This window comes from Mustela lutreola, chromosome 11 (assembly GCF_030435805.1).
Source record: "Mustela lutreola isolate mMusLut2 chromosome 11, mMusLut2.pri, whole genome shotgun sequence".
In the NCBI taxonomy this organism is placed as follows: domain Eukaryota; kingdom Metazoa; phylum Chordata; class Mammalia; order Carnivora; family Mustelidae; genus Mustela; species Mustela lutreola.
In genome coordinates this window covers 47384110-47402483 of record NC_081300.1, presented here as the reverse complement: position 1 = coordinate 47402483, position 18374 = coordinate 47384110, and the positions used below count along the sequence as shown (strand labels likewise).

Below are 18374 nucleotides of genomic sequence, written 5' to 3'. Positions count from 1 at the left end.
AAACATATACTACCTGAAGCTCATAAAATGAGGTAAGTATGTGTGTTATAGTGTGATCGTCCCAGGTACAAATAGAATTTGGTAACAGTGGTTTCCTCTGGGTGGTGGCCTTGAGGATTTGGGAGAAGGAGGGATAAGAGAGCTCCTTTGTACATATCTTTCTGTATTATTGAAATTATATTGATTTCCATGTGTGTGTTCTTCCATAATTACAATATAGCATGGTTTTATTTTTAAAAACTTTTTTAAGATTTTATTTATTTGACAGAGAGAGAGACATGGTGAGAAAGCAAACACAAGCAGGGGGAAGTAGGAGAGGGAGAAGCAGGCTTCTTGCTGAGCAGGGAGCCTGATGAAGGACTCGATCCCAGGATCCCGGGATCATGACCTGAGCTGAAGGCAGCTCGCTGCTTAATGACTGAGCCACCCAGGTGCCCCTAAAACCTTTTGATTCTGACAACCAATTGGTTTGTGGAGCCATTGAATCTTGGGAAATGTCTGAGTTCAAACACCCCTGTGAACTTTTACTCCAATATAGTCATGGGAAGGGATGGGCAAGGTGCCTACTGGTCTATCCTTGGGTTTCAATCTAAAAACAGGCTTTTTGAAAAATTTTGCTCAAATTATTTTCCAAAACAACAAAATTCAGTTAAAAGAAGTGTTTTGAGATTGTTTAATGAATCATTTAAAAAATGAAACTTCTTAGTCCCAATAAAAGTGAATTTTAAATATAAAACATTTGCATTCCTCTGATTTGTATATAAACTTTTGTCTCTGAAAATCAAATCTAGAGCCTACAAAAAGTGTCGCAGCAAAAAAAGACACTAAAATAAGAGGTATAGCTTTGCAACCTTTTGCCAATTTAATGTTAAAGAAGGTGCAGAAATAGGAACTATGAACAGAAATAACTGAGGAAGGAAACATCTACCTAAGCAACAAAGGGAACCCACAGAAAGAACCTTCTGATAAAGGAATTATCAGACTGGATGAGGACACAATGGAAAGAAAATTCTCACCTAATTGTAATTCTGATCTGTCATTTATGGTGATTCCCAAGCTGGTATCAGGTACTTAGGAATTTGAGTCCTGGTAATATTTGTAAGCTCAAAATTCTAGAAATTACTGTTGATCCATTTGTATGGACGAGGTTCAGAGTCTTGATGATTACCAAGGAGAAGATAGTTTTTTTAAATCTGGGAAGAATAGGGAATTCTACATGGGCATGGGGCGAACAATCAACGTCTTTAGTTGAGCAACTATACAGAAACAAATATGTTTGTGACTAGAAGAGATGGACCATGTAGAGGCAAAGATTTGGTCTGTCCAAGGTAGTTCCAGATCCTCTGGATTCTGTGTGGCTTGCAGTGGCTTCTCAGATGCTCTGCATTCCCTGAGCCACAGCCACTGTAAATCTTCAGGGACCTCTCATCAATTACCAGGCAGATCTCAATGCCGCTTGCAGACCCAAGGCGAGGTGCACAAAAAGTTAGCCGGGCTTTGTTAGGAGCAAAACTTTGCCATAGTTGACTGAACCTAACTCTCTGGGAAGAGGGATAAGATGCCCAGCATCAAAGGAAGCCAAGTTTTTCCTGAACACCTCATCCCCTTTCCCCCACCAACAGTGTCCTACTGTCTCGCTGCTCTTGGCCAACATTCTTGTGAGGCTCTTGTTCCAGATATGTTTTTCTGTCACCTTGGGTGCTCCTCAGTCTCCAGACTCCCCTTATTGACGACCTATTGGTGTTTGGGCATAGGGGGAGGCTAAGAGAGTGAGAAATGTCCAGGATGACTCCAGGTCCTTGATTTGTGCATTTGGGTGGATGGAGGTGCCATATACAAGGATAGGGGACCCTGACAGAGGACCTGGGTGGTGAAGGTTAGTAGTGCTGTTTTAGAGATGCTGGTTTCCAAGTGTTCTAAAGTACCCTTGTAGAGGTGAGAAGCAACCCAACTGGAGATAAGGGCCGAGGGACAGACATGAGTACAAAGACTGCCCTCCCCTAGATCTCATGTGCAACAGGAACAGATTTAGTTAAGGAATGACAAACATAAATATCAACAAAGTTTCATGAGAATGAGGGAGGGATTAAAAGGTACTGAGTCCTTCTGGGAAATCCATAAAATGACTGAAAAATTTTCATGAACACAGTGATGTGGAGCTCCCTGGGGACCTTCATGAGAGCTCTTCTGTTTCCAGCGATGGAGTCAAAGCCAGACAGGAGTGGGGTAAGGTTGCAGAAGTGAGGGCAGAGCACAACTCCTCGAAGTGTGTTGGGAAGGAGAGAAAGGAGGTCATAGCTGGACACACACAACGGTTTCAGGAAAGTTTTTTGTTTGTTTTCAGCTCAGTGGTTGTGTTAATGAGAAGAGAGCGGCAAAGTGAAAGACCATTTCTAGGTCTTTCTAGGATGTGAGGGGAGGTGTGGTAATCCACACCTTAACTTCTCTGAGAAAGTGAGAAATGGCATCCAAAGAGTTCTTGGGCAGGACAGGCATTCTTCTAACACCATGGAGGCTAGGAAGGGTGGAGGCGGCAGCAACGGTGGTCTGGACCATGCATTATGGTCTGATGGCTTTTCTTTTCTTAAACAGAGGCCAGGTGTCTGCGAGGAAGGCTTGGCAGTGTCTTTGCAGGGGATGGGAGGAGAGCCAGGCAGGACCAAGGGCCGGCTGTGCTTCTACTGCTGCCAGGTGCCAGGCTGTGCGGCTCCTCCCACGGTGGCAGGTGCAGAGAACCCAGGTGGAGTGCACCTGGGCTGAGGCTCTGTCACGTGAGTGTGACAAGGACAGAGGAGCAAAGATGTTGAGCGTAACTGGGATAGAGGAGAACGGGACTGCAGCTGGATGAGGAGGGGAGGGAAGGAGGGGCACGAGACCGGGCGGATATAGCAGGACAAAGGCGGGTCTTGGAGGTGGTCAAGAATGGTCACAAGGGAGCCTCTGGAGGGACAGCACTGGGTGGGATGGGTCATCCACAGGTAAGCTCATAGGTGATGGCAGGACGTGGGTGGAGGGATTCTGTAATCCTGGACTGGTATGGCCAATGGTAGGAGCCTTACAGGAATAGGTTTTTTTCTTCTTTTTCATTTTTCTTCCTCCCTCCCTCTCTTCCTTCCTTCCCATTCTTTCTTTTTACTAGAGAAAGGGGAGGACGGCCCTCATTTCCCTACCCAGAAATCTCCCAGCCTCCTTTCCTGTGGTGACAGAAAAGACCAGCCCCTCCATGTGCACTCTGGGTCCTGCTCCATCTCACCTCACTCGGGTATCTGGTCCTCTCTCTATTCCATCGTTACCTCTGCTAAACCATTCTCACTCACAAAGATGCCTCCGTCTGCTGTTCTTTATGAATACAATCCTCCAACTATGTGTCTGAGGTCCCTGGCCTCTGCCGATCCCTGGGCTCCGCAAGACTCTTGCAATGCTCTCATGCTCAGTAAAGTATGCCCAGCTGTGCTGCTGCTTCCATTTGAAGAACCTGACTTATTCCTACTTCCTCCCATTCCGGGTCACCTCCATGTCCACTCCTCCCCGGCTCTCAGGGACAAGCTTCTCCAGATCAGTTACTACGGATCTCTTCCTTACCTCCCATTCTTTTTTTTTTTTTTAAGATTTTATTTATTTACTTGACAGAGATCATAGGTAGGCAGAGAGGCAGGCAGAGAGAGGAGGAAGCAGGCTCCCCGCTGAGCAGAGAGCCCGATGTGGGGCTCCATCCCAGGACCCTGAGATCATGGCCTGAGCCGAAGGCAAAGGCTTTAACCCACTGAGCCACTCAGGCGCCCCCTCACTTCCCATTCTTACTTCTAACCCGCTGCCTGCCCTGTAGCTCTGCCTCCCAGTCCCTGAGGTAATGGTCCTCCCACGGAAGGATTAGTGTCTTCCCTGGGGTAAAAGCGGGGGACACCTTTCAGCACTCTGACTTCTCAGCAGGTTTTGTCAAAGCAGACCACACCCCACCTTGGGAAACAGTTCTTCACTCAGCCCCCAAGACATTCCCCACCCGGAGTTCTCTGTGTACTTCTCTGGCTGGCTCTGCCCCTTGTCCTTTGCTGATTTCTCCTCCTCTACACTTGATTCTTTCTCTATGGCTCTCTGCGAGGCAGTGCCATCCAACTCCACGGCTTCAAACACCATCAGACGTCCAACAACGCGCAGTTACTACGTCCAGCCTTGTCACTCTAGGTGAGCTTCACCCCACCTAACCCATCCATGCGGAGGTCACTTCTCCTCGGATTCACATGTCTAAGGCGCAGCTCGTGATCTTCACCACTTCCCTGCCAGACTTCTCAAACCTCTTTGTCTTGAAACCACCCAGTTGTTGAGAATGGCCACCTCGGGGCCATCCGTGGTCCCTTCCTTCCTCCGTCCCAACTCCCTTGAATGAGTTCTGCCCACCCCGCCTCAAATGTCAAAGCCATTCAAAAGAGGCTTTCTGACTGCAGTCTAAACTGGGGTCACCTGTTCCACGCCCACAGCCTTGCTAAGTCCCACAGGCAGGCTCAATAAACCTGCTGGCGAGACCGGGTAAACCTTCCCTGGACCAGGGGCAGCCTTGCGCCAGGCGGGCTCCCGGGCGGGCGTAAACCTCCCGGAATGACCTAGGAGCCGGGGCCCGCACTAGCTCGGGAAGACGCAGGCACCAGCGGCGGTGCCAACAACCGCCCTGGGCTCCGCGCGGCTTCCGGGTCACGCCCCCGCCCCGCGACCCGCGCTGGGACTCCGCCCCCCAAGAAAGGGGAGGAGCCTCTCGCGCCAGGCTGGGCGCGGTCGCGGTCGCTAGGCCCCACCGTTGCCCGTCCGCCGTCGCCGGTTTAAGCGCGGAGGCCCGTGGGTCACGTGCCGGACGGGGTGGGGGCGTGGCACCAGGAAGCAGCCTCCGCGCCCGCTTCGATCGCGGTCGCCACCGCCCGGCCCGACTCGCCGCGTCCTGGTGCGGGCGCCGCTCGCCTCGCTCCACGCTGGCGGCCGCCCCCGGACTCCCCGCCGCAGCGGCGGCGCCCGCTATGGGCGAGGAGGACTACTACCTGGAGCTCTGCGACCGGCCGGTGCACTTCGAGAAGGCGAACCCGGTCAACTGCGTCTTTTTCGATGAGGCCAACAAGCAGGTCCGGGCCGGCCCGTGCTCTCCTCCTCGGCGCGGCCCCGACGCACCCCGCCCGGCGTCCCCGGCGCCTCGGGGGCGTCCCGCGCGCACCCAGGCGGGGTGCCGGGGTGGGGGCCAGGCCTGGGGCCTCCCCTCGGGTCCCGGCGCCGGAGTGGCGCCAGCTCCGGGCTCTTGGGTGGGCCGAGGGACCGGGCGCTACCTCGGCGGGGGCTTTTTTTCTCCAAAGTGACAGCTGGGTGGGCCCCGAACCTGCGCCGCCCATCCAGCACGCCCTTTGGCCGGTGTGATCAGCTGTTAGCTCGCCAGCCCTTTCGCGGCGCCTTTGTTGTCTTTATTTGTCACCATTTACCCTTGCAGTCGTGGATTTAGACGTTGAGATTACTCTTACTCTGGGAATTTTGGAAAAGGCGGGGGGGGGGGGGAAGCAGTGTGAGGAGTAGCAGGGGGAACTCAAGTGCATCAGGGGCGCCTTTGCTGTTCCGGATTAAAGTGTGTAGCCGCGTGGACCCCAGCCCAGTCTCGCAGAGTGGACTGCACTGGGAAGAGTATATAACCTTTTTGGTCTCTAAGCTCTTGTCCTTTAAAATTGAGATGAACACCAGGCATCTGCAGTTTGATAGATACCACGTTAGTTGAGCTGAGCCAGGAGTGGGTGTAGGGGAAGTAATCGCCTGGAGGCGGGTGAATGTGTCTAAAAGTCTTTCAAAGTTCAGGTCATTAACGTTGCTTCTTTTCCCTCCCAGGTTTTTGCAGTTCGATCCGGTGGAGCTACCGGGGTGGTAGTTAAAGGCCCAGATGACAGGAATCCCATCTCATTTCGGTAACTGTTGACATGCACAGAATAATGGTCACACATGCCCATAATGATGTGTTTCTGTTTCTCATTCAGAAGGTGGTTTTAAAAAGTTTGTTCCTTGGCTAAAGTGTATACACGCTTGCAGATCCCTGTGTGTAGAGAGATGCAGGCAGACACCTGCTGTGCAGTGTTGCTGGGACCTGTCAGTACTTAGTGTCAAAGTGAACTGTGTAGAGTAGTTCTCTTGATTTGGGAATCAGATGCTCCAACATAGGGAACCCACTTCCTGGCACTTGAAATTAGCAAGTCAATTTACTGATTGCGCTCATTTCTGGCATCCTGACCAAGGAGGGCCTTCATTTCCTCCCTCACCCCAGTCTTTTCAGGCTGTGTGGGAGGTGGAGGAGATACCTGGTTAGTGTTTCCTATATAATAATCTATATTAAGGAAATCCCAGCTTCCACTAAAGGTGATTGGCTCTCCCGGTTTATGCAAGTTGAGCCAGTATAATAATGAATCGCACTTCCTTTCACTTTCAGAAGTATCTCGATTTGGTTGATAAATTATCTGGTCTTTAACTCCTGTGATTACAAAAGGGGAAAGTACAGTGTGGGCCCTCAGTTCAGTGGTGACTTACATTTTTTTGCAGCTGGCCTGTGCTAATAGAAAACAGTTTTTGAAGTAGAAAACAGATCACTCATTTGTTGGACAAACACTGATTGTAGCCTGTGTGCTAGGCACCGGGCATGTGCAGCCTGGTGCCCTTTTGCAGAACTCCTCAGTTTAGTGTGGGAGACAAGTGTGTGGACACATTCTGTTGATTGTGCAAAGTGCTGTAATGGCACTCTGTTCAGAATTTGGGCGCACAAAAGAGATGAGACATTTATCTTGGGGTAGGCCAGGAAACAGATGGGGAAGGCCTCCGAGAGGAGGGAGCCTTTGAGCAAAACTTTAAAGCTTGGATGGGATGATTCTACATGGGGAAGAGAGTAGGCCTTCCAGGTGGAGAGAACACCGAGTGTAGAAGCGAGCAAGCATGGTGTCTGGGGGAATTCTAGGTCTGTGTAACTGACATGAGGTGGCCTTGCAGGGAAGAGGAGGTGGTGGTTTGGCCCCTGGCAGGAGTCACCTTGAACTTTATGAATTCTACTGTGGAATTAGGGCTTTATCTTCTTACTGAAAATTTGTAAGATGGGGCATGTTACAGTGTTTGGAAGGATCATGCTGTTCACAGCATTGAAGCTTCATTATTCGGGAGCATATCAACGTCAGGGATACCACTGAGCAATGATTGCAGTGGTCTGAGCCAGGCATATCAAAGACCAGACTGAAGACAGAGTAGACTGGTATCTCATGGGCACTCAGGAGATGCCTAGGAAAGTCTTGGGTAAATTTTGATGGTTCTTTGGGTGTGGAAAATGAGAGACCATGATGATCCAGATTTGGGGGGTTAGTAGATTTTGAGGAGGAAGATACTGGATTTACCCTCTTTTAAATTTTAATTTTATTGGCAAAAATTTTTAGGAATTTTGTGTATATTTAGAAGTTTTATTGTGGTAGAATTAACCGCATATATTTAGCATATATAGTTGATGAGTCCTGTCATGCGTAACCGTCTCCACAATCAAAAGTTGGCTGGCGCTGCTCTGTAATCCGTCCCTTGACTTCCCTTTGTAACGTCTGTTTGAGGTCCTGTAGGTTGGGAAGTAAACAGGAAAGCTTACACTGCTTCACACACACTGCTCTGAGAGCGGTGGGGTGGGGGGAGGGGGAAGGCGGTAGTGTCTGGAGAAGGTTGCTGTGAGGGTATTATTTATGTCTCAGATGATTCTCATCGGAGAATCATCTGTTCTCAATTTGTCAGTCACTTCTTAACCACAAAGCTGTAAAGTTCATCAGCAACTTGTTGCCAGTTGGATTTTGTTGTTTGAAGACAAGTCCTGGTAGTTTCAGAAACATAATTTTCAACTTAAGATTTGCTGCTTCCTTGAGTATACAACTTTGCTCACAGAATGCTAGATGCTAGAATTTGGTTATTAGCTTTAATTCATAACATTTTTTTTTCCCCTTAAAGAATGGAAGACAAAGGAGAAGTGAAGTGCATTAAGTTTTCGTTAGAAAATAAGATATTGGCAGTTCAGAGGACCTCAAAGACCGTGGTAAGACATATTTTTACTTATTTATTTCAAGTTTTATTTATTTAAGCAATCTCTACACCCAGCATGGGGCTCGAACCTGTGACTCCGGGATCAAGCCTCACAGGCTCTTCCAGCTGAGCCAGCCAGGTGCCCCAGGACATACTTTTAAAGGTAGCACAGAGGAAAGGACATTATAAGTACATTAGGAAGAGAATGAATTGCAAAAAACAGTGTTTAAGGAAGCCTTTATTATTTTAATGCTATGAAAGTTATAGTTCTGTTGTATTATATTTCAGTTTAGAATTCTTGAAGAAGGACATTTCAAGGGATAAATACTTAGGACCCTAGTTTGTCCTTTTTGACTTAAGTTTTTTTTTTTAAGTAATTTGGAGCCTTAGGCATCTTTTGTTTTGATAGCTAGCTGTGCAGATGATGTGAGGTGCGAGGTGCGTTTTTGGCAACTTGGTGAATTAGCTTTACCTGGAATAGCTCCATTTACTCACTTCTTACATCATTGAATGGCTTGACCCCTAGGAACAGACGATCAAAGTTGGAGCACTGTTTGGCCTTTTTGCCTTTAAAAGTATTCACCATTGTCATTTGTAAAGTAGAGTAGAAGCTGTTGGGAAGAGGCAGAATCTGATTTTCTTCTGCCAGGTTTCATTGCTCTAAGTTTTGGAAAGCATCTTAGAAGATGCAGCAACACATTTCTCTGAAATCAATTGATTTTCAGTATCAGTTTCTAAACTCTAACTGAATATATATATATTTTTAAATTGAGTTGTAAGGAGACGGATTGTCCACATTGGTCCTCTTAGTTTTCTTGTCTTTTATGTTTTGATGACTTTAAATTTGCCTTTTGGGAAAAAAAAAAAAGAATTTGTCTTTTGTCTTGTTGTCTATCAACATAGGTTGGCAGTATGCTGCTTGATCTAAATCTTCTCCTTGTTTTTTTTTCTTTTCCTTCCCTTTTGTTTTGTTTTTTTTTAAACTTTTCAGGATTTTTCTAATTTTATCCCGGATAGTTCTCAGCTGGAGTACACTCAGGAGTGCAAGGTATGGGCCCGGATCCTTTCTTGGCTGACGGCCATTGCCCTGTGCGGGTCCCAGGGTGGAGAAGCCGTGGGGGCGGGGGGTGGAGGGGTGGGGTGGGTGGAGATTGCTAGCGCAGGCTTGGAGGCGGGCCATCCCTCACGCTGAGACCTGCTGCGTGTGGGCTCTGGTCTCCGGGTTACAAGCCTGTTTCTTCTATGAGATGGAATCGGGAGGACTCAGTGGTGACGGGATGTTATGCTCGGGTCAGTGTCAGCGCTTCGTGAGCCCCTCACCCTTCTCCCGGTGCCGGCTGCACCTCTGGCCAGGACCCTGGCTTCCTCTTGGGAGGTTTTAAGAAGAGGAGTTTTCCCCCTCTCCTGATGTTTCCTTACCTTGATTTGGTGTCCCTGTTGTGTCCTTCCTGTGCAGCACTCGCTGAGAACCTTTAGGCCTTTATTCTTTCCTAGTGCCTTTTCTGCTGTGGCTAAGAGAAAGCCGGCTATCCTTTGATTCCTTAAGGTAGAAGCTGTGGTTGGTTACTGTTTTCCGAAATTTAGTCTTTTCTCTCTGTTCTTGACGGAAGTAATCCAGATCCCGGGGCTTCAATGAGGTGTTCAGGTGGAAATCCGGGAACATTGTATTGCTCAAAAGAAAGTTTGATTTGTTAGTAAGTAATCAAATCCGGGTAACTTTTAGTTAAGTGATAGAGTATTTTAAGCTTTTGAAGAGAGTTATACAAACATTTTTTTATTGAGAAAATTTTTCGTAATCCCTTTTCAGACCAAGAACGCCAACATACTAGGATTCTGTTGGACCAGTTCTACTGAAATTGTCTTCATAACGGATCAAGGAATTGAATTTTACCAGGTATTAGGTTGATTGCTTATTTTCACGGCATGGGAGGTGCCGGGGAAGGTCTGTGATGGCAGTTTGGCAGCCTTTTGAATTCAGTTCTGAATAGACTGAGATTCTAGAGGTTTAGTCTCTTGCTTATTGGGTTTTTATTCTTTTTTTCTAATTACAAGAAACACATGTTTTTTACGAAACAGTTAAACATCACCAGGATATATGGAAGGTAAAAGTCCCCCCCCACATAATCCCTAGAAATAACTGGTATGAAAAGTTCAGTATATATTTATTTTCTTTTCTTTTTTCTTTTTTTTTTTTTTTTAAAGATTTTATTTATTTATTTGACAGAGAGAAATCACAAGTAGATGGAGAGGCAGGCAGAGAGAGAGAGAGAGAGGGAAGCAGGCTCCCTGCTGAGCAGAGAGCCCGATGTGGGACTCGATCCCAGGACCCCGAGATCATGACCTGAGCCGAAGGCAGCGGCTTAACCCACTGAGCCACCCAGGCGCCCTATATTTCTTTTCATACATATGTACAGACTTTTTTATTTTACAAAAAAATCAGGAATGTTGTATGTAAACTTTTGTGGCTGGCTTTTTTTGCATAGTAGTATGTCTTAGACATGTTGTTCATATTTTATTCTTTTTTTTTAAGCAATCTTTTTTTTTTTTTTTTTTAAAGATTTTATTTATTTATTTGACAGAGAGAGATCACAAGTAGGCAGAGAGACAGGCAGAGAGAGAGAGAGAGGAGGAAGCAGGCTCCCAGCTGAGCAGAGAGCCTGATGCGGGACTCGATCCCAGGACCCTGAGATCATGACCTGAGCCGAAGGCAGCGGCTTAACCCACTGAGCCACCCAGGCGCCCTTTTTTTAAGCAATCTTTGAAGTTTTATTTAAGTAATCTCTCCACCCACCCAACAGGGGGTTGAATTCACGACCTTGGATCAAGAATCACGTGCTCCCCACACTGAGCCAGCCAGGCGCCCTGTCCATATTTTATTCTGACCGAATAGTATCTGGTTGTGTGGGTGTCCTACAGTTTAGTTGATTCCAGGTTGATGAACCTCTGGCTTGTTTTTATGTTTTTGTGATTATAAATTCTGCAACAAACACGTTTGCAAACATTTCTTTATGTTCTTGGGTGAGGCAGCTCTTGGAATTACTGCCTAGGCATGAACTTTCAAAAATCTGAACAAATATTGCTAATCTTTTTTTAAATTAAAAACATTTTTTTTTAGCCTTTACTTTAAGAAAGCTCCACACTCCCCGTGTGGCTTGAACTCACAACGCAGAGATCAGGAGTTGCTCCTTCCTTTGAGCCAGCCAGGCGCCCCCATACTTTCAGTTTCAATGTAGGAATCTCCATTTCCCATATTTTTGCCAGAACTGCATACTATCAGTCCATAGACGTATATTCTGGGTATTAACCCTTTATGAGATCGATGGTTTGCAGATGTTTCCCCGTTCCTTTTCACTCTGTTGGCTTGACTTTGCAGCTGCCTCATCAGCTCGTAATATGTTCCAACTGCCTGACCTTGAGAAATGCATGAGAGCTTTCAGTGGAGCTAATCTGGAGGGTGTTAGGATTTTCGCGGGGTTGAATTTTGTCGACCTCATGAATGCAGTATAATTTAGAATATAGGGCTGGAGAAAATATGCCTGTGTAAGCAAACTGTGAGATGTTAATGCCACGGGACTTTGCTGTGGGCCCTCATCAGAGCCTTTGTAATGACCATGGGTCAGAAACCACACAGAGCTGCACACGGGGTTGTGTGTATATGGTAGCGTGGAGAGGACAGTCACACGGCTTTCTGTTCTCTGTGCTGGGAGAGTGTACGTTCACATCATCTAGACGGTCTTCAGCTCTTCAAGAAATAAGTTAAAAAGAAAGAGGACGCTAGCTCATCCTTATTTTGTTCTACCCAAACTGTCAAGATAGCCGGACCTGCCGACCCTGACTTCCGTTCTCCAGCGCAGTATTCTAGGAGCATTAGCGTCTTGGGTCTCTACCACCGTCTTCCTTAATGTATCAGAATATTTACAGTATATTTGAAACATGCCTTGACTATAAAATACTAGGTTTGCATGCAGCTTCTCACGAACATGATCATTAGCAAAAGGGAGCTGCTTCCGGGCTCAGTGCTAACTGCTAGGTGGAGGCCAGGAGGAAGGCTGGTTCTGCGGGCTGGGCGGTGGCTGATTCCACACGTGGGGCTCTGGGGCCGGTGGGTAGGGGTGGGGGTGGTGGCACGTCTACTCCTTGCCCTTTGGTGGATGGCGCCAGAGAGCGAGAGCGTGGAGTCTCGGAATGGTCCTTGTGGTGACCTCGCCTGCCTGGGCTGTAACTGCAGTAACTGGTGTCTGAGCGTCGTTTTCTCCTTGGTCAGGTGTCCGTGGTGCCCATGTCTCAGGGGCGTGCTGTGAGTAGATGAGCCAAGATTTGTAATGCACTGAGCATCTGGATCAATAGCTGTAACAAACAAAATCTTTTCAGCTTTATTTAGTGGTTTTTCTCCTGCTTTTTATTTTTATTTTTTAAAAAGATTTTACTTATTTATTTGACAGAGAGACAACAAGAGAGGAAACACAAATGGGGGAGGTGGGAGAGGGAGAAGCCGGCTTCCCATCAAGCGGGGAGCCCGATGCGGGGCTCCATCCCAGGACGCTGGGATCCTGACTTGAGCCGAAGGCAGACACTTAACCGACTGAGCCACCCAGGCACCCCTGTTCTGTTTTTTTATTTAAAGATTTGTTTATTTTAGAGAGAGTGTGAGCTTGGGGGGGGTAGGGGCAGAGGGAGAGGAGAAGCAGACTCCCCACGGGGCCTGCAGCCCCCACCACTTGCGGCAGAACTCAAGACCCTGAGATCACCACCTGATCAGAAACCGGGAGTTGGACGCTCAGCTGACTGAGCCACCCAGGCGCCCCTGCTTTATATTGTTTTTTAAATTTCCTGTCAGTTGACTTCCATTTTACTGTTTTAAACTACTCTGTTCCCTGAATTTTGCTTCAGGTGTTACCAGAGAAACGAAATCTGAAACTCCTGAAGAGCCAGAATATCAATGTGAATTGGTACATGTACTGCCCCGAGGGGGCTGTGATCCTTCTGTCTACCACAGTGCTCGGGAATGTCCTGCAGCCCTTTTATTTTCGGGTAAGAGAGTGCCTCTCTTTGGGGAAAGTCCCTCCCTCTCCCCACCCCCTTCCTCTAACCTCCTGAGGTGTCAAGTACTTCCAAGGGGCAAGTTCCTCCAACCGGTGAGCTCACCACTTCTGATCACTAGAGGGCACACTCTACCCTCCCGTCACCCCAAGAAGGACTCCTTGTGTGGGGAAGGACCCCTGGGAGTAAAGGCCATGGCAGGTCTTTGGAAAGGATGGAGAGGCATAGTGTGTGCATAGCCTCACTGGTGTTATGGAAGGAATGCTAAAGCATCAGAGGGGTTTAATCGGCTTTTCCTGATACTTTTATCACCTAAACAGGCTGGCACGATGTCAAAGCTGCCCAAGTTTGAGATTGAATTACCAGCTGTGCCCAAGTCAACCAAGCTGAACCTTTCTGAGAGAGACATCGCGATGGCAACCATGTATGTCTTTTGAGATAATTCCTTTTTGAAATTGCTTTTGGTGATGGAAGTAGTAGAAGTGCGTCATAAGCCCTGTGGGACTGGCCTTTGACACATGCCCAACAGGCCCTCTTGCCCTTTTAGTGCCTAGATTTTATGAATATAGAAAACCTGCCATGGGCCTGGCATTCTTTGCTGATTTTCCTAGGTTTGTGATCTTAGGGAAGTTTTTCCACCATCCTAGCCTGATAAAATGAAGACATTGGGCCAGTCTATTTTTTAGGTGTCTTAGTTCTAGAATTTTTTTTTTTTTAAATTTTGTGAGTAGCTGAAGCTTATCAAGGACTTTCTTTTAGCTGACATATATCCTACTTGCTCTAAAGAAGAACATACTTTTTTTATATAACAAACATGGAACTGAATTACTTAGGTCGGAAGGTATATCTTCATTTGTAAATGCAGGTTATCTCAATTTTTATACTTCGTTATGGAAGTTTTAAACACACAGTTATGGAAACTGATACAAAGAATATCGTATGTACCCCTAACCCTATTCAAAGAGGTCAAAATTTTGTTCCTAAATAACTTCCTGAATAACTTTCTTTGGCCTAAAAGAGTAGCTTTGAAGTTTAACATTTTTTAGCAGTTAGAATGCTTTTTTTTCTTTAAGGCAATCTTCTGTGGCCTTTTAGTTTGGAGAGTAGGTACAATGAGAACAGGCCTTGCCCACGAGCAGCAGGGACCCACTCCCTTCCCTTTGGTTTCACCCCGATGGCAGACCGAGTGCAGTGCTGGCCTCCGGAATAGTGGTGCGCATGTGGGAACTGCTCGCAGCAGCAGTCGGGCTGTGAGGCTTGCAAATGAAGATGATTCTGTTGCCCTAGTATCAAGGAACATATTTACTACATAAACCTTGGAAGATACTGAAAGTTAGAGAAAACGAAAATGGCCTGAGTTTGTTACCCAAGAATAGCTATTAGCACCGTATTGCTTTCTAGTGGTTTTGGACTTTGTGTTTGTGTTTCCTTATAAAGGGTTGTGACTGAGTTATATTTAGTTTTGCATTCCCCCATTTTGCTTTATAATTGGCTTTGTTTTCTTCTTTTTTTTTTTTAAACTGCACTTTGTAATTATTTTTGTTGGCTATGAAATACCTCTATTAGTGAATTTGTCGTAATTAACTCTGATGGCCTCCTACTTCAGCATCTAGAATGGAGACATTTCAAGTGGCCCGATGTGACATCTGTCTCTCTGTTCTCTAGATATGGACAGCTTTACGTTCTCTTCTTGAGGCATCATTCCCGGACCTCCAATAGTACAGGAGCGGAGGTAGTCCTCTACCACCTACCACGGTATATTTAATGCTGTCCTTGTTCTCCGATTTTAAAATATGAACTAAAGCTTGCCGATCTATTTTTTGACCTTTGTGTTATCCAACAGAGAAGGAGCCTGTAAAAAGATGCACATATTAAAGTTAAATCGGACGGGGAAGTTTGCCCTCAACGTGGTGGATAACCTGGTGGTGGTTCATCATCAGGACACAGAGGTGAGAGTGGTGTGTGCATTTCTCATCCGTCAAGGTTGCTGAAAAGAGTTGTGAAAATTGACAAAACATTCAGAACGAAGATTAGAAAATGCTTTTCGCGCTAAAGCTTTGGTCTTACGGATGCAAATGGGTTTTGTATTCTAGACGGTTTAGGAAAAAACAGTGATTCCCTCTCTGTTGATTACAGTGAGTGAAAGACTATTCCGGAAAGTAGCACGTGTGGATATTCGAGTCTGGCCCAGTTATTTGGCTGACTCAGCTAAGCTGGGAACTTACTGCAGATCCACAGTCTTACGTGAGCCTGTGAGCTTGGTGCTTCCTGTGTGAGGATAGATGATAATGCTGAGAGATCATAGTTTTGCGGCTCTGTGGCCCAAGAGAAAGACTGGGACCGATCCTGCTATTTTCTGTGAGGTTGGCTGGTCATAGGCTACTTCTGTCCCACACCTCCTGCAGGGTGGTGACCCCCTTCTTTTGACTAGCGAAGGTGTCATGAGTTAAAGTGAAAAAGATCTGGAATCACTTTGAGCTCTTCAGGGTCTGCCTGTCGTCAGCCCCAGGAATGGGTGTCCGCGAGAGCGTGGGGAGCAGGGTCCCAGAGTAGTGATACCCCAGCGCACTCCCCCATCCTCAGAACCAGCCTGCAGGGGTGTGTTGCGCACAGACTCTACACTGATGGGAATGACAGGATGCGAGAGAATGGAAGGGGCAGGCTCGGTCCTTCGTGGCCTGTTTCGGCATCTTGAGTTTTTCTTTTCTCTCCACTGTAGACATCGGTGATATTTGACATCAAGTTAAGGGGCGAGTTTGATGGCACCGTCACCTTCCATCACCCGGTTCTCCCAGCACGCTCCATTCAGCCCTACCAGATCCCCGTGGCAGGTAAGCCCCCCCCCACCAGGTGGTTGGAATGAGGTGGGCAAGTGAGGGTTCCCAGGTCCAGGTGTTCTGGGGAGGGGTGATTTTTTTTTTTTTTTTTTTTTTAATGAAAATCCTATTAATCATACCAGTAAAATTGTGCCGTTGTGAAAAGCATTTTGTAAGATACATGAATCTTCTTTTGAAGAAAACGGAATAATTTCCCTAAGCTTTCAAAATGGAAAGTTGGGAGGGACTCCTGGCTGGCTCAGTCCCACTGAGCCAGCCAGGAGCCTATTTGACTCTTTGGGGTCTCGAGTTTGAGCGTGCAACTCTTTGAGGTCTCGAGTTTGAACCCTATGTTGGACCTGGAGCTTACTTGACTCTTTGGGGTCTCGAGTTTGAGCCCTATGTTGGACCTGGAGCCTACTTGAAAAATAAGTAACTAAAACAGAGAGTTAGAATTACCCACTGAAGCTGAGAGATTTTTTAGTTGTTTAATGATTGAATACGCCCTCCATTTTTCGTTTGCCTGGCTGCTTCTGACTTTATTTGAATGTGGGATCACTTTTCCTTGCCTTTCTCCCACATTGTGTGTCATGGCTACCTAGTAAATACTGCGTTTTCTTCTCACTGGTTGACCCCGGAAGAGGTTAAGGCTGTGCTGCTTTGGTGTTTTGAGATCTGCCCTACACGAGGTGGGAGGAGAAGGAAGTCGGAGAAGAGAGGAGGTCAGGATTTCCGTGAAGGGGAAAGAAACAGTTGGGCTCTTGTTTTGCCTTTCCCAGTGTAATTGATTTCAAGCTAGATTTCACAGGAATAACATTCAGCTCTCTTTTAAAGGAGATTGGAGGGTAGAGTAAGCTGGTTGAAATTTCAGTGCGCACGGCTAGTCAGAAGGGCACACGTTTGGAGCTTCGGTAGCAATGTTTTCTCCTTAAAAGGGATTTCTTTCAGATAGTATTGTGGGCTTGGGCCCGGGGTGCCTGCAGTCAGGAGGGGCTCACACCTGTCAGGAAGATTCCGGTCTGGCTGCGGCTCAGAGGCCAGCAAGAGCTCCGCTTCCGGTCTGCCTGCCTCGATTTGTGGATCAGCTGGAAGCTTGATAGCTCTCTGGCAGCACTGGGGGAGGAAGGAGCGAGTTCTTATGTTTGATTAAGACTTTTGGCCCTCTGTGTTCCTTCCAGCATCTTCCTTTTCTTGAGTTCATAGTGTTAGCATTAAAAGAGTAGGTTGTGGGGCGCCTGGGTGGCTCAGTGGGTTAAGCCTCTGCCTTCGGCTCAGGTCATGATCCCAGGACCCTGGGATCGAGCCCCACATCGGGCTCTCTGCTCAGCAGGGAGCCTGCTTCCCTCTCTCTCTCTCTGCCTGCCTCTCCATCTACTTGTGATTTCTCTCTGTCAAATAAATAAATAAAATCTTTAAAAAAAAAAAAAAAAAAAAGAGTAGGTTGTGTCCAGGCACCTGGATGGCTTAGTTGGTTAAGTGTCCCACCCTTGATTTCGGCTCAGGTCATGATCTCAGGGTGGTAAGGTCCAGTCCTGAATTGGGCTCTGAGCTGGGCGTGGAGCCTGCTTAAGATAACCCCCCATCCACCCAGCCCCATGCACTTGCTGTCTCTCAAAAAAAAAAAGAAAGAAAGAAAGAAAGAAAGAAAATGGGTTGTGTCAGATGTTTATCTTGTATTTGCCACTTACTTGGGCATGAAGGTAACTGCTGGTGAATTGGAGGGAAAACCACTTCCAGCCATTAAAAACCTCCTGCTCTGTTCAGTGATTTGGGACCAGTCAGAGGCAGGCAGGTTCTAACTGGCTAGTTACAATCAAATGCCAGGTGTGATCAAAATAATAGTCCTGACAAAGGTTAATAACTCAAAGGTCCATTGAGTCTTTGGCCTCCGGAGTGTGGGTTGGTAAAGCTTCTTTTACAGTTATTGACTATCTTGTTTTTCCTGCTAGACTGTAAGCCCCTTGCAGGCTTGTAGCATCTTTTTACCTTGCCCGCCCTGTGCGGTTGCAGGGCGTGCCAGCAGGAAGAGCTTGTTAGGCTGTTTTAAGAGGACACTGGCAAATTGGGGATGAGCCAGCTGCTGTCATTTCCCCTTCTGTTTTTGGTCTTGTTCCACCAGTGTTGTGGAGCTGACTACACGTTAGGATCACCTAATGTGTAGGGGGCGGTGCTTTAAAAACCAAGGGCATCTGGCTCTCACATGGGAGCAGTTAAGTCCGCATGATTGGAGGCCAGCGTTGAGGCCCACATGTAAGACCTTCACCCTTGGGTGGTAGATGCAGGTGTTCTTTGTCTTGGCTTATCTGACCCATGGGCCCTTTCCTCTTTTGGGTGGTCTTTTTCAGGCTGCTGATTAAAACCTATCTTCTGATTATCCCTGAGTGGTGGGAACAGAACTGGGAATGATGTTTAGTTTGCCGGGCTGTGTGTCCGGTTCACGGAGGGCTGCCCACCTGATGCACGGGCAGTGTA

General features: G+C 47.1%; 1 protein-coding gene across 2 annotated transcripts in view; it reads left to right on the top strand.

The window, feature by feature from the left end:
* The first annotated feature begins 4783 nt into the window (after positions 1-4783).
* Positions 4784-18374, top strand: part of RMC1 (regulator of MON1-CCZ1) — a 28046-nt gene continuing 14455 nt past the window's right edge. For both annotated transcript variants that reach the window (XR_009346154.1, XM_059140868.1), the window contains exons 1-10: positions 4784-5105; positions 5848-5924; positions 7975-8059; positions 9038-9094; positions 9854-9940; positions 12937-13077; positions 13407-13510; positions 14752-14841; positions 14930-15035; positions 15806-15917. Coding sequence is in view for 1 of the 2 variants with exons in the window: in XM_059140868.1 (XP_058996851.1) it covers positions 5004-5105; positions 5848-5924; positions 7975-8059; positions 9038-9094; positions 9854-9940; positions 12937-13077; positions 13407-13510; positions 14752-14841; positions 14930-15035; positions 15806-15917 (961 nt within the window). In the remaining variant the exon portion in view is untranslated. The remainder of the gene's footprint in view (positions 5106-5847; positions 5925-7974; positions 8060-9037; positions 9095-9853; positions 9941-12936; positions 13078-13406; positions 13511-14751; positions 14842-14929; positions 15036-15805; positions 15918-18374) is intronic.